The sequence below is a fragment of the Charadrius vociferus genome, unplaced genomic scaffold (genome assembly GCF_000708025.1).
Source record: "Charadrius vociferus isolate BGI_N301 unplaced genomic scaffold, ASM70802v2 scaffold657, whole genome shotgun sequence".
NCBI lineage: Eukaryota > Metazoa > Chordata > Aves > Charadriiformes > Charadriidae > Charadrius > Charadrius vociferus.
The window spans coordinates 298,381-326,293 of record NW_009649299.1 but is presented as its reverse complement, the minus strand read 5'-3'; the positions used below and the strand labels follow the sequence as shown (position 1 = coordinate 326,293).

Here is a 27,913-nt window from a genome sequence, read left to right as displayed (position 1 = left end):
ATGGCCTGCCAAGAGAACTTACAGAGGAAGGTAACCTAAAGAAATGTGGTAGTAATACAGGTGAAGCAATTAATTAGATGAGTTTGTCTCCGAGTCTTAGAATTGATGTGTTGGATGGCAGCTGAAGGTATTTTACTATAAAGATAATTGCCTGAAAGAGTGTGTTAAGGCTTATAGTTGAAATTAGAACTGGACTGCAATTTGGGAGGTCGAGCTTTGATGCCTGGTGCTCTGTAGACCTCCTGTGTGATCTTTTCACAAAGAAAAGAATACTGAGATTGAATGACTTATTCTTTCTCAGAAAGTATTAACCATGCTCTGAAAATCACTTTCCCATAAAATGTCAGGTTGGATATACAAAATATTTTTTGAGCATTGCTCATGTGCATACTCTTGTTGCAGTTCCTCAATGGGAAAATGGGGATAATACTTTTTGTAAATATTTGTCTAGAGCTCAGGAAGCTTTCTCTTTCTATGTTCATTGTCTAACCTCATGCCCTCAGTTTCATTGAGTGTCCACCTGTAATATAGGTAATGACAAATAATGCCTCTCCCAATGGTAATTGCGACCTGCCAGAAAGAGCAAGATGCTTCTTTTCAAGTCATAGGTGAAGAAAGGGGTAAGGACTAAAAACTGCCCCATTTTTATAACTTCCGGTTGCTGAAGCTGGATTTTATTTGGTTTAGTTTGAGATCACTGTGCTGCTGGTCTTGTTTGTATAACATTTATGCACAAAATTAGTAAGTAGTTGGATACCTTGGGTGTTATTCCTTGTCTTTACAAATCTTGCCCTAAGATTTGCTTGCTTTAACTTGTGTCTGAATCGCATTTGCCTTTCCTCTGTTACATCTGTTTAATTCATTTGCTTTCTTCTGACTGTGAAGTCTGCAATAATATGTGGATCTTCACAATTAATTTAATCTGGTTTTAAGACATTTAATGGCATTTTTGTGCTTTGAGTGAGACATTGAATATACCTTCTTTGTTAACGTATGATTAGAGTAGGATTCGGGAGGGCAAATCAGAATTAGGTTGTTTTAGTGTTGGATATTGTGCAGGCATGCTGTATGTTAGACTTGGTCTTTGAACGTGCGTAAAGGAAATACATTTAAAGACTACAAGGAGCATCATAGCTGTATTCTAATGGATTACATATTCCAGAGAATAACATAAACCACCAATTCATGATCTAATTTTTCCTGTTTTAAGATTAGTTTTCTGTCAGTGCTGTGAATTCTGTAAGCTGCGAACATCAAATTCTGTCTCTGACACTTTCTAGAAATAAAGATTCCACAATTAGGACTTTGCTGACAATTTGGTTGATAAGTGAGGCAGATAAAGCTATCCCTCTTCTAAAGCTGTTTTCTCTGCGATGCTAATATTAGGAAGAAAATAGGTATGAAATGGTACTAGGAACTATTTTTATGATACCTTTTCTGTTGACAACACTGTAGTTTTCAGAATTAGACTAATCTCTCTGTGGAGGCTGTTGTGTTCCTCCCCTGCAGTGATCTAGCGTCTTCTGTCTGTGGGGCTCAGCATTATGCATAACATGTAAGCTGTTTCATTTTGCTTATGGTCTTACCTCTGTCCTAAAACAGTGCACAGTTCAAGTAAAATTGGAGCTGGGGCACCGAGCCCAACTGCGGAAAAAGCCCACCACCGAAGGCTTTACCCATGACTGGATGGTGTTTGTCCGTGGCCCGGAGCAGTGTGACATCCAGCATTTTGTGGAAAGGGTGGTCTTTCGGCTACATGAGAGCTTCCCAAAACCCAAGCGAGGTGAGTGTAATGTTTAAGATGCGTTATTAGGTCTTCTCTGTATGAAAGAGCATTGTGCTAGTCTAGGTTGTCTTGGACTGTCACTTTTCTGTAAAATATCTCCTTAAAGAGGAGCAAAATGTACATTGCGTGCACTTCAGCTTTAACCTTTACTGTCTTTGTTTGAAGAAGGTCAGAGAGAATGGGACCTTTCTTCTGATGAAAGGGCTGGAGGTGAGATGCTTTCTCCTCTTATTTCAGCTTTCGTACATGCAGGTTCTCAAGACGCTCAGTGACAGCACGAGATAATTCATATTACAAAATGGGAAAGATGGGTTTGATTTGTTAATATTTGCCAACAGAAGCTGGAAGCATGTGATTGCTGACAGATGCTCAAATACTGGGCTTGTATTGGAGACTTTTGCATTGGGCATTAAGTAGCCATCAGGATTCCTGCAATTTCTAGTCTTGGGTGCCAGTTCAGGTAGTGTGAAACCCAGCAGAAATCAGTGATGCCAAAAAGGTGGTGATCTCTTTGCCACTGGCTGCATGTTCCAGCTGCAAGCACTGGTGGGGAGAGTTTACAAATTGTAATGTTATTTTCTGCTGGATCTGTTCTTTGCTTTTTCTGACTGTGCAGCAACCTGAACGTTATTCTTGGCACAGGGCAGCAGGAACACATCGTTGAGGTGGAGGAGCAGGAATTACCCTTTTCGACAGCAGCACAGAGTTAGACCTGCTTACGATTGTGTAACTGCATCTGCAGGGTTATTGTTGTGTAGTGTTACAGGGAATGCTAGCTGCCTAAGAGTATTGCTGTAAATTACTTTGTAATGTGCACTCTTTGAAATATTTCATTGGAAGACTTCTGGTCACGCAGGATGTCTTAGGACTACCTACTACATTGGTTATTTGTGAGAGTCCACAGTGGAAAGTAACTCAAAGGTGTTCAGTGTGTAAGGATGTGATTCTAGTCTGTATGTTAATGGTATCTCCTTCAAATTGGTGTAGTAAAACTGATGTATGATAAGCAAGTGCAGTACCCTGAAAAGCTAATTTATAGAATAAAAGTTACAGTCTGCTGTGCTACAATTCTTGTCATCTGGTGTAGTTACTTTATTACAAACAACTGTGTTGGGATAGTACATGGGCTTTGCTCAGTCCATTGCTCTGTCATCTGGCTTTAAAGAGACAGTTTTTTTCCGATCTCCAGGTCTTGCATGTTTTCTTGAGCTTCCTCATAGGGCCAGCCTGCTTTGACCAAAGTGTGTCTGGGCTGTATATAAATGATAGGGCAGATGCATACTGTTTCTAGGTTTGTTTGAAGGGTTTCTTCAGATGATTCGCTCTTACTTGGAGCAAAATCTACTGGTGAAGGTAGGCTTGTGCTGCTAGCAGATTGCATGTGCAGTAATTTTAATTTGGTAGAATAGAGCGGCAAAGGAACAAAGGCTGCTTGGTCTTAAGATTCCTGCAGCCATATTGGCACTGTTCTTTGGTTTTGGTCTTTTTCCCCTAAATGACAGGGTTCTTGTGTGAAATTCAAGTGAAAGCAAGTCTAGAGATTTTGATTATTTTTAGGTATGCTCTTTATTCACAGTTGAATTTTGAGTACTGCTTTCTAGCACCTTAATGATGGTAGAGGTGCTTAGAGCTGGGCATAATGTATCTACGTTAAAGGAAAATAATTTGAGTGCTTTTTAGGTTTGAGGTACTGTTGCCTAATCATATTAATTACTTGGAATTCTTTAGAGAAAGTAAAAAGATTTGCACTGAATTCCTCTAATTACTTAATTGACTTTATTTACATATATTGTAGTGCATAAATTATATGCAAGTGCATCCGGTTCCGGAGAGGGAGAATATCTGTGTTTGTCTCATGTTTCTTCTGGCAGCTGTTATGTACAGCTATGTCATGGCCAAACAAATGATCCTAGAATCCTTCGAGTCGGCTGTCACTGTGCTGAAGTGCAGTGGTAGATGATAGGAAGGAGTCAGCAGCATAAAGATACAACAGGTAGTGGGATGGGCAGGAAGCACTTAGATTAATTTCTTAGAAGCGATTAACTTTTGTAGTTGATGTTTCTGCAGTAGGCAGCACTGTGACCTTAGTGGCAAACTGTTTAACCTTTCTCCATTTCCTTATATGTGAAATAAATAGCAATGCTTACCCGCCCTTCAGGTTTGGTGTGAGGTTTGGGGGAAGCAGCATGTAGTATGGCCGTTATGTAATTGCGAAGATTGAGCATTGCAGGAGATCATTTCAAGGAAAAAAAAAAAATCACTCCCATGGTATAGTGTTTTGATTAATAAATATTGGCATCAAAGTAAATTTTACCTTTCTGTAGTGTTTAAATTCCCACCTTTTGGGTCTTTGCCTTGTTTTGCAAGACAGCTTTAACTGGCGGTTTGCATTGTTGTGGAACGGCACAGAAATGTAATTGTATCTCACTGCAAAAGGGGGGGAAGAATCTCATGGAGACTCTGGCATGGAGTGTTTTATGTTTCCTTTCCATGGGAGGAGCTAAGAACAGATTTTCATGTGCTCAGCTAAGCCCATGACCACCATCTTACTTTGTTGTTTTTTTCACAAAGGTCAGTGTTTTAAAGTGTCCTGAGTTGTCGGAGGCCCATTTCTCATCTTGCAACTCCATTTTTGGCTCAGATTAAGTTGCATTATATTCAAAGTTAACATTTGTCTGTTCTCTTTTCAGTATGCAAGGAGCCCCCTTACAAAGTGGAGGAGTCTGGCTACGCAGGCTTCATTATGCCCATTGAAGTACACTTCAAAAATAAGGTAGAATCTGATTTCTGGTCTTCTAATTGTTTTGAGCTGTGCCAGAGCCTGAAACTGCCTGACAGAAAGACTCTAAATTATGTGACTGTTTTATGTGTGTGTTTTTTATTAGTCTAATAAATAGAATTTAACTGGGAGTTGGAAGCTCCTGCCAGACTTCAAAAGAAAGCTTTTGGCAGAAATGGGGTTGTATAGAAAGGTAATATCAGGACAGTGTGATGGTCCTAGAGATTCTGAACAGAGATTATACTGCTTGTAACAAGCTTCTTTAGCATGGATAATTTTAAAGTCGTTAAAAATATTTCATGCAAATAAAGAAGTAAATAAACATAAAACTGATTTTATAAACATGTGTTTATAAACGTACTGTATTGACTGGCAATATATTAAAAAATGCTTTTTTTTTATTTGCAAACTTATTAAATTAACTCTACAGGTACAAAATTCGTATAGGCCCAAGACAAACATTTGCAGGTATAGGACAAGAATTTACAGCTATGTTAAAAATATTGTTGTTCTGATTCAGTATTCTTCCAAAAAGAAAATAATAAATGTTTTCAATCTTAAGATGCATTGCCAACAAGTATATGAAAGTTAAAATTTGGGATTTATTGCTTGCTTTAAGTCTTACCACAGAGGTCACACGCTACATGACTTGAAGGAGGTTATGAAAATAGGGATTTGGGCACTTGCGTTCATATTTACTCAGTTTCAGTTAGATTGTTTTGTTAAACATGAATACTGAATCTTTCTGGTTTTGATTACTACTTTAAGAAAAAAACGATAATGTTCTGCTTATTATGCCTAAGAGGGAACCTAGATAAACTAAAGTTTGACCATTAAGCCACACCACTATAATGTGTGCTCTCAACTCTCCAAGCACAAGCCATTACCCCAGGTTTTGTTGGCAACAGACCACGTATAACACCCTAATTCTATTTAGCTTCCCAGTGTCCTTTCCACTGTACCTTCCCCAAGCAGATCTGCCTATCGTTTACTTCTCACCCTAGTCTAGGACAGTATAGTCTCCTGGTGGTGTCATTTGCGAATAATTAACGTTTTAGTTTGGTTTTTGGCCTACCATGTTGCTCTTACCCCACTTTTTTTATGAGTCTGAGTAATAAGCCAAATAATGAGACTGAACCACAAGAAGACTTGTCTTCTAAACCTGGGAACGTTTTGCCCACAACTTTCTTTTGGGTGGGTGGGGTAAGACAAAAGGATGTGAAGAGAAACGGCAGTTAGAGGGTAGGGGATGAAAGTTGTTGATAGAAGCAGCTTTTTTGGCAAATTCTGAACACTGCGACTTGAATGCAAAAAAAAAAACCAAAAACCAACCAAAAAACCTCAAAAGCTTAAAAGTAGTTTGACTTCTGGTGGCTTTTCTGAGGTTTTGGATGGAAATCAGGAAACTCTTCATCTGCACTGTGTGTTGGCTTAATTCAGGTTCAAAGTCTACCTTTACATTACTGACCAAAAAATGTCAACTTCTCTGTGCTGATTTCTTGTAAGGGCAATCTCTAACGGCTGATGGGTGAACTATGGGTTGTTTCTACTCTTACCTTTTATTTTTCTTTCCTTTCTTCACCCAGTCTTTTCTCACAACTGCCTTTTCCCTGCAGGTCTCCGATGGCTTTGTCTTTCACAAGTCCTCAGGTCTTTCTTTCTCCTGTATTTTTCGTAGGTGCACTTGTTTGCATTGACTGTTGTCTGCATTCGTATGTTTTCTTTCTCTCCATCCCTTATATTTGAATGCTCCTCACAGAATATGGAACTGGCAGCTTTTCTGAATATAACTTGGTTTCACACCCACTGGGGTCATTGCTTCTCATTGTTTCTATAAACACGTGACTGCATAGTTGTTCTTTCTACATTAGGGATAGGATGGCTTTTATAAATAAGGGAAATAGGTGGTCTCTGTTCTTAGTGGCAACAATGGAAGTAGCAGTTAATTTAGGAGAAGGTGGTTCGGTTTTGACATTTAGGTCTTCAGAAACATGAAAAATAAATAGGAGAACAGGTTTATTTGCAGTCTTGTTCTCAAAACTACAAATGTTAAAAATACTCATCTTTGCCCTGTGTTTTAGATTTACGCATTATGGAGAAGTTCTTTTCCACTTCCAAGGTGATTGAATTGACTAATTAAGGAGTTTCAGACAGCACTTCCCATTATTAAATTGGGGCAAGCGATGGTTGAGGGAAAGTGTGATAGCTTCCATCTTCCAGCACATCATTTGAACAGAGACATGTTCCGAGGTTCAGCCATCAACTTGAAATACGTGAGCTGTGCTGAAGTTGTTTGAAATTTGTTTTTACTACTTAAAAGTAATTTTTTCTGTCCTTATGTCAGCAAATATTATATTCTCTGCACATTTGGAAGTTAAGTGTGGTACTTATGCTTGCTGGAAGCTTAGAAGCTGCTTGATGATGTGAAGAATTTGGCTCCTCTGACCACTCTTGCCCGGTGATAATGCCACCTTGAAATATTAAGAGCTATGATTATTTTCAGTAAGTGGAGTTGAAGGAAATGTAAGGGGTGAATACTTCTGCAAAGGTAGAAATGCAAAGATGAAAGATAAGGAAAAACCAGGTTCTAGTAGAAATTGGGAAAGAGGAGGAACGGCAAAGGCTTAGAATACAGCCTGTTTTCTCCTGATTAAAGAATGTGACATTAAAGCACCAAAAAAATAAGTCTTTACTACTTTAAGACCATATGTTCATTCTGATCTCTGTAAACCTGTTGACACTGGTGGGGATCAGCTGGTGTGTGTGGAGCATATATTGTTTTGAATTTGCCTGAATTGATTACAGCATTTGGGACTCATCCTTGAATAACTCTTTTTCAAGTAGATGTTATGGATTGATTCTGGGATTGGGTAGAAAAGCAGTTTCATAGGTGGCTGGGCAGGAGTGGGGTGGGTCTTTCTGGCCATATGCTCCCTACACTCTAGCAGGTTTTTGTTGATGTGTGGCCTCTCAGTTGAAACAAGAGTTGCAAAGGCTTTGGGATTTGTTTTTCGATGCATGTTTAGCTTTGCAAAGGTGAGAAGAGAAAGGATTTAAAGAGGGAGTGAACTAATCTGCGGAGGTTGATCTTTGCCACGGTTGGCTGAATTTTTTTTTTTTTTTTCCAGAGTTTAAGCCCCCTTTCTAAGCCGTTTCCTTTCCCTGTTCTAATTTGTTACTAGGATGATAAATAGTGGTTGTGAGAGCCAGTGTACTCTTTGCTTTGGCTAAAGAAACATGGGCCTGTTCACTGCTAAGGAACAGTTTTACTAAGAATGAATTAAGAATGTTTTTAATGAACTTCATCAGGGATTTTTTTGGGGGCAAGTTTGCATAAAACTGCCCGTTAACTCTTTGTGTTGGAATACTCGTTGTTGTTGTTATCTGGAGTAGGGGAGCCAGTGCTCTTGGCCCCACTGAAGCTTTTGGTGCCTCTCTGTCAGACAGGGAAGTGTCAGCAGAGTATTGTAAAAGCTACAAGAGCCTGTTTCTGTCCTCTACGGACACAGTTATGCCTTGTTGGCATGTGTTTGTCCTTCCGGTGCTGTAATTCAGTTTCTCAATAAGTAGGTGCTTTGTGCTTTCTCAGTCTTGGAATTTGAATTACAGAATATATATTTTGAATATTGCTGTAAACCTGGACAGTTTGTATATCTGAGCTTTCTAGAGAGCTGCAGCGGTCTACGCAGGCCACAGGACTTGCAGCCTCATTTGGTATTGGCAGGCTGCGAGAGCCTTTGCCTCTGTAACTGAACCTGAAAAACAAATGGCAGGGTCTCAGCAGGTTGAATGATAAAGCTTTTGAAAGCACGGTTGACTAATGACAGTGGATCATTTGGGATTGTTGGACTGAAAATGTTAGTATGCTATTTTTGTTTTAAAATCCTTTGTGTTCCTTCCTGTAATGAGGGCTGCTGTTAGTGGCTTCGGGTGCTTGAATCAATACAAACTGGGTACAATAAATGCATTGCTGTTTTTCTACTGCTCTTCCCCTTCCTTCTCCCCCACTCATTTTTGACAGTCTTGAGGCTTTTTTCATGGCCTCATTGTTGTCTCCAAATCCATCTCTTCTAGTGGCATATGTTGTAATCTGGAAGCTGTAACACAGGTATGACTTTGGTATTCATCTCCTCTTATATTTTTTGCATCCTAATCAAATTAGATCAATCCCTCCCCTCCTCAAAAGCTAAAGGTCTCGTATACTTTCATGCTATTCCAATATAAGGCAGATGATACTAATGCAACATGGATAAGATGTATTAAAGTCTCTTTAAAGATGCTACTTCCCAATTTCAGTGCTAGAGATAAAAGGCTTCCAGTATTTACATAATGGATACAAGTAACTTGGGCTTTTCCTATTAGTGAAAAGGGAGATAAGCAAGGAAGGCAGAGAAATCTGTTTGATTTTTCCAGTTAGGTTCAAAATAAAAACATGCATGTTTTACCCCTTTTGCAATATTTATATGTATGATATATAAAATACATAGAAAGATATTGGGGAAGGGAAAAATTATTTGTGTTTCAAAGTAGGAACTCAGCAGAGACGTTGTACATGGATGCACATGTGGCAGGGTAGGTGAAACTGGTGATCAATTAGAACTAGATGTCAGGACTGTGCCATGAGGAAGGTAGCGAGTGGCTTGTGAAATACTCCTAGGGAAGGTTGCTGAAGAGCCTACATTTGCGTGAGACATTTGCTGTGTTATCGGGGCAGCGTCTGCACAGGTTCGAGGAAAGGAGGAGTAGATTTACCCTGTTAGTATTTATTCAGTGTTGCTGAAAGTTGTGGAAGGAGGAGTAAATTTTGTCATTTTGTCTAACCTTTAAGTGGAAGCATTTGTTGCTCGCATTTTTTAGGTCTGTTCTGTGTTGTATTACCAAACCTGCAGCACTTTCTTTTATGCTGCTGAGGAGTGGTAAATCTTCTTCTTCTTTTTTTTTTATTTTTTTTTTTTTTAACCTTTTCCTGCCATAAGTTAATAGGTATTATCAGTTTACCCATTCTTCTATCTGAGCAGGCCGCTTTCCTGGCCAAAACACCCGGGCTGTGTGTGTTTCAGTAGCCATTCAGTGTGGCACATTGATAGGCATCTCCATATGCTGACTAGATTGCAGTGCCTGGCAAGGAAGCCTTGTCAAACGTAGCAGCTTTACTAGCTGTGCCAGCATCATATCTGGTATTTGTAAGAGCTAGTAGATTATTAAATGCTTGTCTTTGAGCAGTGAGTATATTTTCCTAATTTTCAAACTAAGTAATAGACTTCAGATGGGGGAGAGTTCCAAAATGCTGTTCTCTGTTATTTTACTTAACCGTGTAAAATCTCAAAAAAGATAAGGGTTTTTCATGGACTTGTTAGCAGAGTGTAACATAAGGCTACTTGCTTCAAAAAATGAATATTGGGTTATTCAATTTTCAATGTCCTGTCTGGAAGCAGGGCGGAAGACTCGTCAAACGGGTTGTACAAGCCTAGAAAGGGGGTTTCGTTTATACAGAAGTTACGAAGCGGTTACGGATAAATGACTCTGTCAGGCTGGATCTATGGCAAAAGGGAAGTAGTGTTAGATGTTATAGTTATTGAATAACCATGAGCCTGCTTCCTTGGTGTGCTAGATTTTTGTAGATAATTTTGTTTTATGGCTTTCTAAAAGTGATTTATGAGCTTCATGCGCATGCTACCAGTGAAATTCTTTTGATTTGTGTTTAAGTGGCAAAGGGCACACCCTGCCTTAAAAACAGGACAAGGAAATTTTAACAAAAGACTTTGAAAAATTCCTCCTCTTTTGAAAAGTGCCAAAAGAACTTTAACCCGTTATTTCAGAACTCAGAAGAAAAATAAAGCAACTCCAGTGTTTGTAACAGTGCAGTGCCAGACAGGAAGCTGGAAAACAGTAAAAATAAAGTGTAACGTGCTCAGCTTTGGAGATTGGAGGTGGAGTAGCAGGATTCACTGGATGGAGGGAAATTTACAGCGGCTGCAAATAAAGCTTGGCCCTAGCTGTGTGGTACACACTTCTAGTTTACTCCTCTGGCACCTGAGATTTAAGGGGCAGATATAAACTGAGGTTCTAAGGTGGCTTGCTCAGAGATCCAATACCGGGTTAACCATTTCATGTCCAAATTGACCACTGAATTTTAATCTGAATAACCACAATATCTACCAGTTAGAAATGCATGTGATCCATCCTTTTAAAGCCTTTCTTGGAAGTAAGGCCCTTTAGAAAAGGTCTTGAAGAGTAACAAAATATCCACAGAAAGTAAGTTTGTTCCCCTTTCAGTTTTACTTGTTGACATCAAGGGTTGACTCTCAGAAGGTGGAATCAACAAGGAGTGAAGCTTGGCTTGGCCAGGCACATAAGGTGGTGTTGCAGGATGAAAAGAGACTGCCAGGATCTAAGTTTGTTCGTAGGGTGAAAAAGTACCCACGCTCAGTTGCAGCTCCAAGCAGCAGGATGTGTAGATCCCAATGTGTTATTTAGAAAGGCTTTGAAGTGTGGCACTGTGGATTCAGTGTGGCTTTCCGTTTAAAGTTAGAGGATGTGTATGTCCAGGTCAATTGAGAGAGATTTTCCTTGGTTTTCTTTCTTTTTTCTGTCTCCCGCCCCCCCCCATGGTTGTTTAGAGAGAAGAACCTTTTAGAGAGGACCGGATGGGTTAAGCTTTGGAGTGTCTTGAGCTGTAATCATTAGCTGTCAGTGAAGGCAGTAAAGGAAAGAATGTTTATTTGCAGCTTTTTGCTGTGAGACTTTTGTACTTGTTCTTTTAGGAGTGCTGTAATCTTAGCTATTCACTTAGGTGGGGGGCTTCTGATGGCCTGAGAGATACAAAGGATATTTTAATGCTCATGCTGCTTGGCTGGGACTCGGTTCCCAGGGCAGTTGTAATCTTCGAGTTGGAAAAAAATCACATTGAAAAACTGTCTTAATTTTATAAAAAGTGGAATCTTGTCAACAGGGGTACAATAAATATTTGGGAGAATCGCTGATGCTTTTGAGTCTGTATAAAAAACGGAATACCTAAGAAAAAAGGGAAATTAATCTGTTGCCCCTCTCCTGCCCTGAAAGCAAAGAGACAAATGACAAAGCAGAGATCTGGTAATGCGATGGCATAACAGCTTTTGACTAAAGCTGCTTTTGCTAATATATCCAAGATCAATTTACTCTATGTTACATACTAGGAAAAGCATTTTAGAAACGGTTCTTAGGCTACATTTGGGTTTCTATTCATCCTTCATTTAAGTTTATTAGACTTTGAGGGACCCTCTGTAGCTGCTGTTTGAACTCCAGTGTAAGCACACACATGCAGAGCTTGCTAATGATTCAGTTAATGAGAATGGTCGTAGAGAAGAGGAAAATGACAAGGCAGTGTATTTGGCAAGTATTTTCCTTTGTCTTCCCATTCATGTGTTTTAGTAGACATTGAACCCTTTCAAGTGTGCGCGGATTCTTCAGGACTTTTCCAAAAGAGGATCTGAAGACCCTTATGTTGGTAGCATGTTCTTGCTTGTTTGTGGGAGACAATTCTATCGTGTGTGTCTGCTTAGATGTCTGCCTTCCCCTGTTTGGGGAGTTAGGATCCAAGACCTTGGCTCCCAGGTGTGCTTAGGGTACTGATTTTGATGTAAACCAGGTGTGGTTACCACACTCTTTATTACTAGAGGTATAGTTTGTGCAAGAAATGGCTGCTTTGGCGACGTTAGTACCCACCAGGCAAACAGCAGAAATCGGGGTGGTCTGGAGCCGTTTGACGCTTCAACCTATTTTCAGCAAATCTAATGGCTTGGACTAGAAGCCTGCGGCGTCTGTTCCCTTACAACAATGCAACTACACCAGGAAATCAAGCTGCTGGATATGAATTGTGGAAAAGACTGCTGTGCAGCTGCTTGATGTTGCACATTGAATGAGGCATGTGGGATGCATTCATGTAAATACTGAATGTACTGTAAGGCTCTGTGTGGTTTGCAGGAGAGTCTCTGTTGCCACATTTTGAGTTTTCATCTTGAAATGCAGGATACAAGATAATACCAGGAAATGTCATATCAATATTAGTAGTACACAAGTAGTATGCAATATTTGCAGTTTCAGGAGGAAAAAAAAGGAAGAGATTTCTTCCATTCTGTACTGCAAATGCAGAGTGTTTGCTGTGGTTCTGCAGCAGGTGGAACAAAACCAGTGAGGCGCAGATGATCCCCAACATGCATACAAACTCCGGATTTCTTCAGTGAAAGTGCCCTTGGAAAGTTCAAAAGCCTAGGATATCTTCCCATTCAGCCCCTGCAATATGCATATTGAAAAGGATTTTACAAAATGAGTCATCCTTTTACCATTGCGTTTAATCTTTTCTCAGTACCCGCAGAGATCCTGTGAGTTCAGAAGTTGTTCCTTCTCTAAATAAAGGATTATGCTTTTCTTAATATTGATACTTATAGTTCAGTTGCTTCCCAAAGAAGATAGGATCTGAATTTCGGTGAAAACAGAATAGTGGATAAAGCTTGTGAATCTGCTTTCCTAGCATGACTTTAACAACTTTAAACAGACAGTTGACAGTCAATATCCTTGTCCGTGCGTTTCTTTTGCAGTGAAAAGCCATTGCCTGAGTTTCTGATGAATGGTATGTTAACTTCAGGCACTTTATAGGCACAAATAGTTTTTCTAGCTCTCTGATCTCATGATGAAAAACTCTATGAATGCAACACTTACTTAGTGGTTTATTTGCGATTTTCAGGAGTGACTGTTTGAATCCTCTGCTTTAGCGTGCTTGCCAAACTTCTTCCATTTTCCCAAAGTCTTTCTTGTTTTCAGGAGGAGCCAAAAAAGGTTTGTTTCACATATGACCTGTTCTTGAATTTGGAGGGAAATCCACCTGTGAACCACCTTCGTTGTGAGAAACTGACTTTCAACAACCCCACCAAGGAATTCAGACGCAAACTCATTAGGGCTGGAGGGGTAAGTGCCAAAGGGAGTGGAGATCTGAAGAGATTCTGCTAAAATGTGTAGTGATCCGTTTGCTCTGGGGTTTCTCTTTAGCTGCAGCCCAGCAGGCTACAGCTTTCCATGTTCATCTAAAGGATGACCCAGCCGATTTTTATTCCTGGTTATATGACTGCAGTACTCGAAGCAGAACTAAACCATTGCTTGTGTGATTGGTGGCACTTCATTTTCGATTTAAATGTGACCATTAATATCAAAGCACTAAAGCCTCTCTGGAAGTGGAGATCTTCTGTGGATGTTGCGAGCTGTCCATCAGGCAGTTACAGTTATCTGTGACCTTCGTGGTGTCGGGAGCTGTCTCAGTATAGAAAAGCTCATGAAAAGGGAGATGCTTTCAGTCTATTCAGTATTCATTTTTGCCAAAGGAAAGCTTAATACTTAGTGCTTCCTGGTCAATAAATGTCCTCTAAACCGGAGGTCGACTGCTTGTGGCTTAGATAATAAAAAATTAAGGACGAGGGTGAGAATTTAGTGTCAAAATGGATGTGGGAGGAAAAAAATAGGCTTTTAAAGGCATAGTAAGATGCGGGTTGCTACAGTGGATGAACCGTTATTTCTGGGAAAGTAATACGCAGTGATAGACTAAAGAAATGAGAACTACAATATCTAGGCAAATTAGTGAAAGTCACAAAGTGTGTGAAGTTTTTAACCAGCCAGAGAATGTCTAGATTATATTCTGAGACGCCCCCGTATATAGTAATGTATAATTATGTTCTGTTGAAGGGCTTTTTTCAAGATGGTCTTAATTGCTGGCAAAATTTTCTTCTGAAAAAACACGTTTCTAGCTTGAAAAATTAAAAAAGTAAAAAAGCTGTGGGGAAGTTTGTCAATAATAAAACTCAAAAGCGGCAAGTATTCCAAGCTGATCGATCCAGATCTTCCTCAGTGTGCCAGTGCTCTTCCTTATTGGGCACAAAGAGGGGAGTGCTTATTTCAGACATAGGATGACTAGAACATCGTTTGCGTTCTAGGATTTTCATAGTACATTGTTGCTTTTCTTGTGTATTGAGGTGTTTCCTCTGTGCATCACTTCTGATGCCATTCATCTAGTGGAAATTTTCAACAGGATTATTCTGAGAATACAGAGGAGGTAAGAAGGAAAGTGTTTCACAGAGCTCAGTGCTTAGTGTTAAGATCTTGTCAAGGGAGAGACCCGAGGCCTGCTTTTTTCTTCTTTTTTTTTTCTTTTTTATTTTTTTCTGAATGAGTGAATTCATCTTCTCCGAAGTCGATGAAGTCTTGCTCTCTTCTTCCAGATTTACCTTGCTACCCGTTCACATTCACAGCAGAACCACAGTTCTTGTCCAGAGCTTTATTGCCTGCTTGTGCTCACAATATTGGAGTTCCCTTTGGGAAAGATACTTGATATTGCATGTTGCCTTTCATTTTTTTTGTTGTTTTAATGCTCTGTATTTGAGGAGTTGCCTTGAAACTGAGCATTACCTAGACAATAGCTTTTTATGGCCTTTAAGTAGGGGGAAAAACATCCAAAAGATGAATGTGTGTTAATTGAGCAAGTGACTTAACATAATCATGTGTTAATAGTCCATGCGAATTTACTCATACATAATTTTTCTCCTCTTTATTACTAGGTGATGGTAATGCCAGAAGGAGCAGAAACTGTTTCAAGGCCAAGTCCCGATTATCCGATGTTACCCACAATACCACTCTCTGCCTTCTCTGATCCCAAGAAGACCAAACCATCCCATGGGTCAAAGGTCAGTGAAGCATGCTTTTGTGTCATCCAGAGGTGAGAAAGCCTTCCAGGACTTGCTACTAAGAGCTTGTTTAGCAGCTATTTTTGGCTACTTCCGATTCTGAAAACGTCTTCCTTGTACTCTGGAGTTCACTTGCTAATGGTCTGGAACTTACCATAATTTAGAAGCCCTTTTTATGATTTGCTAGACTTCTCTACAGGGAAATTTTGAAAAGAAAGCTAAGTGTCCAAGACTGACATTTTTTGGTGAACCATATCTTCCTCTTGATCTGCTATAGCAGATGAAGTTGAATGAAGTCCTCTCTGATTATTCTGACTTGTATCTTTGATGCTGAGGATGAATTATGTGGAACTTTCACTGTCTGTCATGTCAAGCTGTACTCTTAAGTGCTTACATCTCTTTGCAGCAAGGCTGAGTAGAGCGTCAGCACTTCCTCTGTTATTAGGACTACTTAAGGTAGTGGCGTAAAGACCTTCTGGTAGAAGGTCCAGAACTTAAAATATGCTGTACTTGGTCAAACTAGTGATTTCAAGATTGGATGTTTTCATTCAGCAGTGTCTAGTTCTTGACACTTTCTTTTTTTTTTTTTTGAGTTCTTGATTTTTGGTTTTTTTTTTTCGCTTGTGCGATGAAGCTTTTTTTGTGTAATTTTGCGTTGGAGAAACAATCCACAGGCAATGTAGTTTGAAGAAGATTACATACACTTTATCAGCCTGAACAGTCACAAATATTAAAAACAATTCATTTTATGGTGTAATTCAATTCTGATATCCATTTTGTTCAGAGCTCTGAACACTTGTGGCACTTTGGTCATGTCTTCTAATGTTGACGTTATGAAACAGAATAAAGATGACTTATCTGTTTGTGGCTGATTGAATTTTGGTCAAGAATTAAGCATTAGAAAACAGAGAAGACAGAAAAGAAATAAAGGGCTCTGACACAAGCTCTGATGAAAATTGCCAGTAGCTAAAGAGAGAACAGTCTCCTGCTTCTCTTCCTCCAGGTTGCCCTCAGAGGTGCAAGTGTGTTTGCGTCTCAGCATATTCAGTTCATACACCAGTGTCTCCCCACAAGACCCACTTCTATAGGTGTTTTTGAGTTCACGTGTAATTCGCAAAGGGAAGTACTCCTTTGCCTTCATGCGTACTTGACTCTCAGGGTAGGCAGGGTCCTAACGATTGGTGTCTTATTAAAGGTGATGCAATGCCTGCTGATATCAGAGACTTCAGCTATCTTGTGGGGAGATCCAGTGTTTTTGTCAAGTTGCAGTGTGGTTGGTGTGGTAATTTGGGGGCTAGGCTGATGACACAGCTTGCATTTGCCATGGATGTGATTTAACCTTAAAAAAATTTCTTTAGTTGCTGGTTTGTTTTTTTGTTTTGGTTTTTTTTTTTCCCTAAAACGTGGTGTGAAGTATAGCACAGTGTGAGTGGGTTTCCTCTTACCTGGCTTCAGATGTTAACCCTGCAGATTAAATCTGAACGAAACATCTGTAAACGTTTATAGACCATGGAAGGGAACAGGCATTTGTGAAACATGTTTCATCCTGTCCTAATATAGATGTTGAACTGGCTACTGTCAATTTCTGTCCATCGGCTTTAGTGACATCTAGATGTCTACCTCAGGGGTAGATAAGTACGTTAGACATGTGTGGGTGGATCTCTACATGAAACAAATGCTTCAATGTGAATTATGAGAATGTGTTTTATAATTCTATGCATAGCTACAATTTCATACCTAGCTTGCATGCTTCTGTTGCTGAATTTTAGGATGCAAACAAGGAAAGTAGCAAGGCATCTAAGCCACACAAAGTAACCAAGGAGCACAGAGAAAGGCCAAGAAAAGACTCTGAGAGTAAAAACTCCTCCAAAGACCTTGAAAGAGAACAAAACAAGCCTTTGAAGGACTCCTCCAGAAAACCAACTGAGAACAAACTTCCTAAGGAGGAGAAGGCACCTCCAAAAGCTGCTTTCAAGGAACCAAAACTGGCCGTGAAGGAGACCAAACTGGAGAACACATCTCCAAAGGGTGGGCCACAGCCGGAGTTAAAGTCTTCCAGCAAGAGGCCCTCCAATGTGGAGTCACCAAAGCCTAGTGCCAAAAAACAAAAAAAGAGTAGCTCCAAAGGGGTAAAGAATATCCTAGGGACATCTCCCAGAACCTCGTCTTCCTCATACCCAGAGAAGAAACAAACCAAGGAGAAGATGAATGCCAAAGTGGAAAAGGTAAAATCTGAGAGTGAGGCCAAGGAGATCAAAAAGCCTGTGGAAATGGAGGAGTCGAATTCAGAGGATGAAACTTCTTTCAAGTCAGAGGTGAGTAGGGATTTGTCCTTTACCAGAATTTTTAAGTGTGCTGCTTAAATCCCTGCATGAAAAAGGTGTTGAAAAATATTCCCTCAGATAAGACAGAACCAGACTGGCAAATGCTTAGGCTGGATTGTTTCTCAAATAAAACTCTTTAAAAATCCTGTCAGTCAGTATTAGTTATTACTGTTACCTGGTTTGCCTCCTGTTTCAGATATGCAGTTCTATTTAGATTCATCTGCAGGCAGAGTTACCTAAAAGTCAGAGTTTAAGGTTGTGATGTCTCATTGCAGTGACATTTATAGAGCTAGAGTGCAGTAGGCGTAGGTACACTTTCTACCTGCTTATGATAACATAATGTTGTTAAACGTGATTTTAATTCAGAAAAGGAGGAAATAATTTCAGTTTTGTTTCTGAAAAAAAGTATTAAAATGTAAATAAAAACCCTGCTCCTGACGTGGCCTGTAAGAAATGTGCTATTGGCTAAAGCTCAAACTACAACCACATGCCACTAGACCTAAATAAGTTGTGTTGTAAAATATAAAACAAATTATGTTATTGTACTACTATTTTTAAAAGCTGTCTAAATATTTTTTCCTTTGTACAACTAAGAACATTTCTCATCCTCTGTGTTCTAAAAATCATTTTCCAAAAGAAGGCAAAAAAAAAAAAAAGTAGGAGGGGAAAGACATGACTTAAATCCAAACTCTCGCTACTTTTTGCTGGTATATTTTATATTTGGTATAAAGAAGCCATATGTCTTCTGATAGGATTCACAGGATAGTATCACATGAGTTTTTGAACTGCTTCCTACTGACCACTTTTAGAAAGATTTGTTTTACTAGAATAAATCTTGTAGGGACAATTTGTATTATGATTTAATCAGCACCATGGGTAAGTATTGATGTGTTTATTTTGGAAAGGATTTTTTTTTTTTACAAAGGATTCCTGGTAAAGTTTATTGGGGAAGTGTTAATTCTAGTTACTCTGCAAAGATCTTTTCTAGATTGATTAAATGTGTAGCTTGTGTGTTAGGAAGATGCAGGTGGTCTCTACTTTTAGCCTTATACCTGAAGTACAGCAGTGTGTAGCAAGCCCATAATTTCTGTACCTGATACGTGGCCCTCACTGCGAGCTTCTGCTCTCTGCTGATCTCTGTTAAGTCCTGAGTGTCTTGTACTTCGTTATTTCTTAGGTGTCATCCATCCCCTTGGGACTCGCCATGCAGCTGTAAGCTGATAGTGCTGTTTAGACTGTTCCGTGAAACCGCAAGCTGTGGTTGTGGTTCCACAGCGTCTGCTGCAGTCCTGTCCTACCCCCACCAAGCTTTGTATGCTTCTGTGTCCTCTCTTGCACCAGCTCTTGTGTCTGTTGGATGCTTGACAGAGGTATTTGAGTGCTAGCCCAGAAGGAGGGCAGGAATACTCAGTGTGACGGAGGGGGAACCGTGGCAGCTGCCAGTCAGATCAGCTTAGCTTTCTGTGGAACTTGAAGCTTAAGGGTGTAACTGCATAATGCGTTGGCATTGCAGAGAAGGCTGTTTGAGTTCCTTTTCCACCCTGGGGGGTTTCTCTTTGCTCCCAAGCCTGCAGTTTGCTACTCCATCGTTTGTACTGGTACAGCTGTTTGGATCTGTGTGGTAAGCCACATCACTAAAGCGAATGAGCAGCTGGAGGTGGACCGGGGCCCGGAAACTCTTAAATCAGCTTTGCTGCTGCAGCCAACGTATTGTGCAACATGCTCTGAGGCTGCAACTCCACCATGGCTTTGAGTTGACATCTTTGCAGGCTGCTGTTGAAAGGAACAGTCTTGCTCTCATTTGTGCTGCTGGCATGAGAGCTCGTGTGACTTTGCAATGGGCTGGAGGAGTTTCTCCTTCCATTTCAGCTCCTGCTGTTTTTTTCTCTTTTTTCTTTTTCTCTCCCTGGTGGTTTTTTTTTTTTTCCTTCCCCCATGAAGTCCAGTTCCCTGAACTGGCCTCATGCTTGGCTGCCTAAATGCTACTGCTGACAAAAGAGAGAGGCTGAGATGTGAGGGCAGGATTGCTTTTTTCCATTGTCGGCATGTGCTTTTGTCATATCAGGGTGACAGTAACTGCAGCCTGAGCATGCAGAGCATGTCCCGCTGATGCCTCCTGAACAGTTGAAATAGCTGATAGGGTTAATAGCAAAAGGAGAGACGAGGGCCTATAAAACTTCCAACTTCTGCTTCTTAGGTCCTATTAAGTCATTTTAAGGGAACACCTGGTAGATTATCAGGAATGAAAGATGTTAGGATTGAATCTGTAAGACACAGAGCTGTGCTCCCTCATCTTGAAAATATTGCTCTTTCATGTTGTAATTTTTCCAAAAAAATAGGGCCGCTGCAGTGTGCCAATACATCAGATATTGGCATTGTTGAATTATTGTCCTGTGCTACTGAATAATTTACAAGGGTTGCAATAACCCTTTTTGACATTTTCCCCGCCTTCTTACAGTTTAATAAATGAAACTCTAACAATACTTGGGTGACAAATTATAGGGAGGGGTGGTGTTTGGATGAAAGTACTGCCACTGCTTTCACTTATTAATACCCACGGCTGCTGATGTGCTCTTTCTACCTGTTTACAATATTTTTATAGTATTAACACTCTCTGTAATAAACTTTATTGATCAAGTGTGATTTTTCTAGCATGAGGATTTGGGAGTGGAAGTAATAGGTGGATTCCTGGGAATGGTGCGATAAAACTGAAATGCTAAATTTCCAGTCAATTACTTAAAAAAAAAAAAAGCAAGATATTATTACAGTACATTGAGAGTCTTTAAACTACATCTTACTGAGTAACAAAAACCCCTTTAAGATTATTGTAATAGTCACTGCTGGTGTTGGGGGTGAAAGAGTTGCTTTAGCCTTCGCTGCCACCTCGTGGTCCTTTAAGCTAAAGCAAGTGATTGCTGTACAATTTCTGGTTTTCTGTTAGAAACATACATAGCACTAAAACTTTGTTTCTGGATGCTGTTATTAGCAGTAGTTCATCGTATCTTTTTACTCACTCTTACTGCATAGTCTGCTGCTGGCATTTCTGCTGGATACTGACAGTGAGTGGTGTTGGTTTCGCAAGAGTTTAGCTGGTTTCTGTTATGTTTTCACAATAAACTGGAAACAGTACAGTGGATCGCTCAAATTGGTGTAGAAACAACTGTTCTGAGGGTATTGTAATATATTAGAACTAATTTTAGAGTCAAGTGAGCTAGTTAGGGTAGGCGGCCTTTCCATGTTTAATGATCAGTACGCGGTGTTCAGAGGGAATGTTGGTGGGTTAATAATAATAACAATAAATGCACTTTTTAAAAGCGCTTTAGTAATTGTGCTAAGTTGTATGCTAGTCATCTCTCACATTTCAAAAGTTAGTGTTTTTTCACTTCAGCATTTTTCAGATGCTGTTTTTCATCACTTGAGACTATTTGAAACTAGTGGCATGAAGGGTTTTGATGGCAGCTGATGATGCTGCTGCCCAGGAGCGCTGAGCTACAGTGCATCAAAGTTTTCATAAATGTCATTTTTATTTACCGCACGTTTTGTATATTTTCTGTAATTCTAAGAACTGCATTCAGTGATGTACGACGTTGTAGAGTGCTCAAATGCTGCTGTCTCACTGTGCTTTGTGCTCTGCACTGGTTTTCCGGATTAGAAAGGTTAAGATTTTTTTTTCTTTTTTCCCTTTTATGGGGGGTTAAGTCTGTCCAGTCCAGCCCTTCCAACTCCAGCTCCAGCTCCGACTCCAGCTCTGACTCTGATTTCGAGCCATCTCAGAACCACAGTCAAGGTGTGTTGCAAGAAATAAAATGTGTTGAAATCTTCCTTGCATAACCATAAAAAGCTTGTGAGAATTAGATCTCTTTTCCCCGCACCATATATATTTAAGGCTAATACAGTTTCTTGTATACAACCATAAGTTGAAGCTGTGGCACTTCAGCAAGAAAAGGCAATAATGTTGTAGAGTAGTCATGAACAAGTATTTTTCTTGTTTTGGCAGTTAATTTATGAGTAGGGTATCTCTCTGGATTTGGTTCTTTCCCTGTTGGCTTTGGTTTCTGCCTCAGTTTATAAATGTGTTTGCTGCTGCTTGATCTATAGTGTCACCAGAGTATTTCTCCTCCAGTCTCATATATGCTTTATTAAAGATTATAAATGTGACATTCATCACTTTGCCAGCACACAACATAGCTTCTTTTTCAGATTCCTCCACTGATAATCCAAAGAGATATACTGTGGCAATAGTACATGTTCTAACCTTAGCAAATGCTGTGTTGCTGCAAATATTGTCTCTTGAGTGACATTTCAAGTAGTCTCCAAACGCATGAAAAATGTGTCCTTTTGTTTTCATTTCAGAAGCCAGTGGGAGGATTTGGGGAGAGGCTAGGGTGGCTTTGCAGCAGTTGTAAAGTTTACCAACTCTGCTTTAGTTTTGAGACTGGAATACAGTGTCTTTTAGCAATATCTTTGTGCAAAATGAAAGTACCAGTGACATCTTATTGAGAAATCTTGATGTATCTTAATAATAACTAATCCAGTTTAGATCAGATAGCTCGGATGGAGTTCTGCTGCACGTGTCTTTGTGTTGAATTGCTTTCTCCCCTCATCCCAGGCCCGCTGCGCTCCATGGTGGAGGATCTGCAGTCAGAGGAGTCAGACGATGATGACAGCTCCTCTGGAGAAGAGGCAGCAGTCAAAGCAAACCCAGTCAGCCGGGATTCCAGGTGGTAACAAATCGGGAAGAAAGATGTTTGTTGTCTTTTTGCCCTCCGTGTTTGGTATTTTTTTGTGTCTTCCTTTTGGAGGGAGGAATCAAAGTGATGGGGCTATGTGTGAGAAGAAAGTGTGAGAGAAGGAGAGAAGGGGCAGATGTGTGGAGTACTTAGCACGGGGTGGGGACACAGAGTCGATGAAAACAGCAGGGTGAGAACAGAATTGGATGAGGAGAGATCACCGGAGCTCAAAGAGAGGAAGCCACTGGGAAGTGGTATGTTTGAGCTTGCAGGTGTTAGTGACTGAGCCCCTTAAAATACTCACCTAATTGTCATCTTCAGATCTCTGCTGAGCTGAATGGTGTGTGCCACCTTTGATCTGCAGAGATTAGAGAAGTGTTGTGGAGGCTGTCAGCGTGTGTGCTCTTCTTACTGCATATGACTGATACAAAACTGAGAAGTCTTAGTCTTTGCCAACAGTGCGTGCTGACAGTTGGTTACTTGACTCCTGTGGGACTTGGTTAACAGCTGTTTCCTGCTTTAGTCAATGGAAATAGTTGAATTTCATCCTTCTCCCCTCAGGAAATGCTGTTGTAGCCAAAACCTGGAGTCTGGGGCTGAATATTTGAAACCAAATGCTTGGCCCAGATATCACTGGAAATTTGCAGCTGCTGCTTGTGTTCACCAAGAACTAGAAAAAAAAAAAAAAAATCTGTTGTTGCACTCTGTCACTATCAACTAAACAGGAATGGAGAGACTTTGAAAGATATTTTTTATACCTTAAGGGAATAGATACTAAACAGTTTTTCAAGTTCATCAAAAGTAGGATACCTGCTATAATATGTCTGGAGTGTCACAAGAAGAATGAGAATGAATAGGAAATCTCAAAGGTCATAACAAAAACACTAAATGCATTTATTTGCCTGTGTTCTCAGTGGGGGTGTCAGAAAGCCTCTCATGTAGGTACTTTGTGATCTTGGAATGAACCCCCAAAATGAATAGATGCTATTTGCGAAAATCAGGTGGTACTTACTCCTTTGTTCTAAGGGGACTTGTGTATGAAAGAGTTGAACTTCTAGCTGCAGTGTGTAAACTAAAACTCCCTGCTCTGCTTGCCCGGGGAATGGAAGATGGCAAAAGTGACATCAGCTGGGAAAAAAGGCATTCTTGGAAATTACAGCCTGACCATTTCTCCCAGACCATTTAGCATTCTATATTAAAGGGGAGAACTTCACTTAACTCTGGGTGGTTCAGTTGACAGCTGAATAAGTTTCCCATTACCTGGTGATGCTAATTCTCTGCTGCTTGTTTTTCAGACTGAGCCTTAGTGACAGCGACAGTGACAACAGTGCAGATTCCTGCCTGCCAAGTCGAGAGCCACCTCCTGGTCAGAAACTGCCCCCAGCAAATAATAAGGTATTGCATCCTACATGCCCATACAATGCTACTTTCCACTGCTCTTGGTTCCTGCATTGTGTTCAGTCCATGGTGTTAGTTCTGACTTCTACCAAATTTTCCCCGTTTCACTGTCTTCATCAGACAGGTAATTTCTCTCTGTTCACTGCTGTGCATCCATTAAACCACTGTGTTCTCTGAACTAATTTTAGTCCCTAATGTTGATTTCTTTTACCCTCAGGCATCTGGAAGAAAAAGCCCAGAGTCTTGTAACAAGCCAGAGAAGATCCTGAAGAAGGGAACATATGACAAGGTATGTTTGAGGCATATCATAGAACTGTTGGGTGGTCACCAACGTTTCTGTGTAGAAAACAATTTGAGTCAGCCTAGGCTGTTCACGTTCTGTCTCGGCAGGTTAAAAGCTTGAGTATAATGAAAAACAGGTGTTGAAAGGACGGACTCTGGAGAGTGACACTGCAGAAATTGTGTATATTAAATAGGTGGACCCCCAGGTTGTTTCCAATGTGAAAATTGTTTTATTTGTTTGCCCTTTGTCTGAACCAATGGTCTGGCCACTGCTGCACTGGCAAGTGCCTCTTTATTAAAAAGCAGTTTTCATCTGTCTTTGATCTTACAAATTAAAGATTGTTTGATGCTCTGCTTTGGTTTAGCTGAAACTTTTTTTTTTTTTTAATTCAATGAAATCCTCTCCTTTCTTGCCTCCAGGGAAAGCAGAGCAGTGTACATGCTCCTAAAGCATGGCTAACTCGCAAGCAAATAGCCAAACCCCACGTCCAGAAGTTCTCCCACTGTGATTTTAATTTTTTTTTTTCATAAAGAAATCAATCAAATGGGAGCTTAATACTTCTCCTTGGTCTAATCATTGAGGGCCTAACAGTAATCAGAGAACCAGGCTGTAGCTCTTGCTTGTGTGGTTTAACATATTTCCAACAGGAGGTTACAGCACAGGATAATCACTTAATGTTAGGTCTAAGTGTGATCTCAAGATACTTGCATTTGCATCTCCTGCTAGCTACAAAATATTTGACCACTAAATACTGTTAACGATAGCTGAGATGGCTTATCGGAGGCAAGGTTTGTAGGTAATAGTATCTTTTATTAGAATGCTTAATATAAATAGAAGGGAATATGCTTGAGACCCATTGAAGAGATTGCCTGAACTATTATCAGCTTTTCCAGCTGGCAGAGGTTTTATAAAAGATACCAGCTCTCCCAGCAAGCACAGCATTCAGTACTCTTCAGGTGTTTTGGGAAAAATGCTTTTCCCTGTGTGAATGTGCTGGGGAGGGGTATATTTCACACATTGCTGGGGGGGTGTGTGGGGTGGGGGGCTGTTTGGGGGGTGGTTTTGTTTTGGATTTTGGGTGGGGGTTTTTTTGCCTCGATACAATTACTTAAATGAGTTCAGTTTTGCTGATAGAGACATGAACAACTCTGGGACAGCTTTACAGATTAAGAATCTATACCCTGTGAGCAATGGTGAGCCAACGGAAACTTGCCTTGTTGGCTGCCTAAAAAGAAAAAAACAACCATCCTTATATGAGAACAATTCACGTGTTGAGCTTGTAAACAATCCTGCATTTCCTGTTGTGGAGTATGTAGAAACTACCTGGGAATACAGCGCACTCAAAAGAATTTTTCCTTACCTAAACACAAATCATTGTTCAGCAGATTGCTGGCATGTTGGTCACTGGCGCAGGTATTTTCAGGTAGTGTATTATTACAACTCGCTGATGAAGAACTCGCACTGAAGTTCGCCAAGCTGAACTTCACCTTGTTGAGGTCCTCTAAGCTCAAAGGTTCTGACCACTTCTTAAAGCTGGTTATAGATGTTGGTTTAATGGTGTCATTAACTAGTCTTGCTGGTCGTCTTCAGACCATCCATATTTGTGTGGAGTCTTTAGTCTCCCTGTATTTGATAAGGATGGAGGAGGCGGTAAAACATTTAGGGAAAAATTGGGAATAGGAACATGACTGAAAGGGCCTCGAGTTCCTCTTATCCTCACTAGGAGAGTCACTTTGGCAGTCATACAAACATGCCACGTATGTCACTATTTCTGTTCATGCCTCCTTTACAGGCCTACACTGATGAATTAGTGGAGCTTCACAGGCGACTAATGGCACTACGAGAGCGCAATGTGCTACAGCAGGTAGAGATCATTTGTCAGCTTTCTGGCAAGCTGTTGTACTCTGGTAATCTTTGTGTCCAAGGGTCTCAGCCGGACCCCTGCGATGCTTGACCTTTCACTTGCCTCTCCTTCATGAGAGGGTCCGGTTCACTTTGAAAGCAAAGATACGTAGAAAAAAAAAATAATCAGATGTGCATGCAATGTTTTTGTTGGAAAAGATACAGAAGTGTGGTTTGTGCATCTTTCCTCTGCCATCCTGGTAGCAGTCCCAAGGCTGGGCTCTCTTGGTCTAATTTAAAAGGCAAGAAATGTGCCCACATCGCTTTCCTGACGGAGCTAGTCAGGCATGCAGGAGGAGCTGGTTTGCTTTTTTGGGAGAGGGTTCGCTTCGTATTGTGAGACGTTCACATCTCTGAGGCTATTCTAAAGGGATGAGGAAAGGACTGGATGGGTTGCTCCGGGTCTGCTGGCCTTTCTGCTGTGTTTAATCTTTATGAGGTCTCTATACATCCTTGCTTGTCTCCTTTCTGTACAGATTGTAAATCTCATTGAGGAAACCGGGCATTTTAACGTTACCAACACAACCTTTGACTTTGACCTCTTCTCCTTGGATGAGACAACCGTCCGTAAGCTGCAGAGCTACTTGGAAGCAGTAGCAACATGACGCTTGGCCTTAGAAGCAGGCTGCTTTTGAAACCAGAAATCCCGTTTATTGGTACCAGGAAACGAACCCATGGAACTAGGCCTTCTTATTCTCTCGATTCACCCGAAGCACTGCCTTAGAGAACAGCCATGCTCTATGAATGCACAGCCAGCTGCACTTTCTTGTAGGCTTCAAACAAGCGCCCATATTGCTGAGTCTGTCCTCCCTAGCTTCATAAGTACGCTTGGGCACAGGTCCTGAGTAGAGCAAAAGATGTGCTGCACTTAGCTGCACAGTGTGACCTTTTTGGTTTTACTTCGAGAAACTGTGTTTTAAGAGCACATTTTCAGGCGTCTCTGAGATCTGAAGAAGCGTGGACGATGTTTTCTTCACCAAATCTAGGGACCAGCCTGCCTGCGGAGAGCTTTAGCGAGTCCCGTTTCCTCCAGCTCTGTGAAGAAGCGTTCATGCTGTGTAAGCGAGATTGGCTTTTACAAAGCTAGCCGAGAGACTGATGACAGAGGAGGCTTCCCAGGGGTCCTGCTGGTCTGCTGCAGAGGAAAGTGGACAGATTCCAGTTTTGATCACTTGCAAGTTAGTTCTGCCACGGTTCGGTACAGAGCACTGCTGTAATTTGGCTCCCGATTCCTCCGGGGCATCGTTCCACACGTGGGACCTTCAGCTCCCTGCAGAGACAGTTCGTGCTCTTTGGAGAGGCCTCTAGAATCTGCTGTCTCCTGCTGGGGTTTTGAGATGTCTTGTTTGTTGATCTGAGCTCCTAAACGAAGTCTCACTCCTTTCAGTCTGCTTTAACTGTAATAGGACTACAAAACTGTAAGCTGTATATTTTATATATATATTATATATATGTATGTACTGTATGTATAAGAAGGGCCTAGTTGGGTCTTATGATCTTAAGGGTGTGTTTTTCTGTTATGTTTTTTAATGGCTATGGCAGGGGAAGGGCGCTTAATAAGATTTGACTTGTTTGTTAAAATGCCTCTTGTGGACAATTTTTAGTGTATGAAAACTGAACAGCAATCTTCAAAGCATTTTGTGCTCTGGAAGGGACTCACCTGTCGTCTTTTCATTTGTCAGTGTTTAATAACTTTGCCAAAATACGTGATTGGTTTTGTTCTATGTTCTCAAAGAGGAATCTCCTACAGTGGCCCCTATAGTAGTGGCTGTACTTTGGGAAAACCAAAACAAGGGAGAATTTTATGTTGGGACACGCCTGGAAAAGACTGATATAAAACCCAAGTGAAGTCAGGTTTGTTTCCTCCTCCCTTTCCCGCCCCTCTGCCAGTTAAAGAAATGGCAGAAAACAGTAAACACTAAGCCAGGATCTTTCATGTATTTCTAGTTAAACTAGTATTGACTTCCAAGTGTTGTCTAGGTGGATGTGAGAAAGTCCCTTAGCT

General features: G+C 40.6%; 1 protein-coding gene across 1 annotated transcript; it reads left to right on the top strand.

Moving 5' to 3' along the window:
* Nucleotides 1–26,513, top strand: MLLT1 (myeloid/lymphoid or mixed-lineage leukemia (trithorax homolog, Drosophila); translocated to, 1). The gene is made up of 12 exons (XM_009889152.1): nucleotides 1–30; nucleotides 1,603–1,783; nucleotides 4,477–4,559; nucleotides 13,365–13,508; nucleotides 15,146–15,271; nucleotides 17,041–17,586; nucleotides 21,295–21,382; nucleotides 22,205–22,316; nucleotides 23,621–23,720; nucleotides 23,941–24,012; nucleotides 25,799–25,870; nucleotides 26,385–26,513. Exons 1-12 carry the CDS (start codon nucleotides 1–3, stop codon nucleotides 26,511–26,513), a joined length of 1,683 nt encoding a protein of 560 aa, XP_009887454.1.
* The last annotated feature ends 1,400 nt before the right edge of the window (nucleotides 26,514–27,913 follow it).

Excerpts from the sequence above, each read along its gene's own strand:
- MLLT1 (XM_009889152.1), top strand. The coding sequence starts at position 1 with ATGGCCTGCCAAGAGAACTTACAGAGGAAG. Across the intron at positions 13,509-15,145 it reads AACTCATTAGGGCTGGAGGG|GTGATGGTAATGCCAGAAGG; the intron begins GTAAGTGCCAAA and ends CTTTATTACTAG. Across the intron at positions 25,871-26,384 it reads AGCGCAATGTGCTACAGCAG|ATTGTAAATCTCATTGAGGA; the intron begins GTAGAGATCATT and ends CTTTCTGTACAG.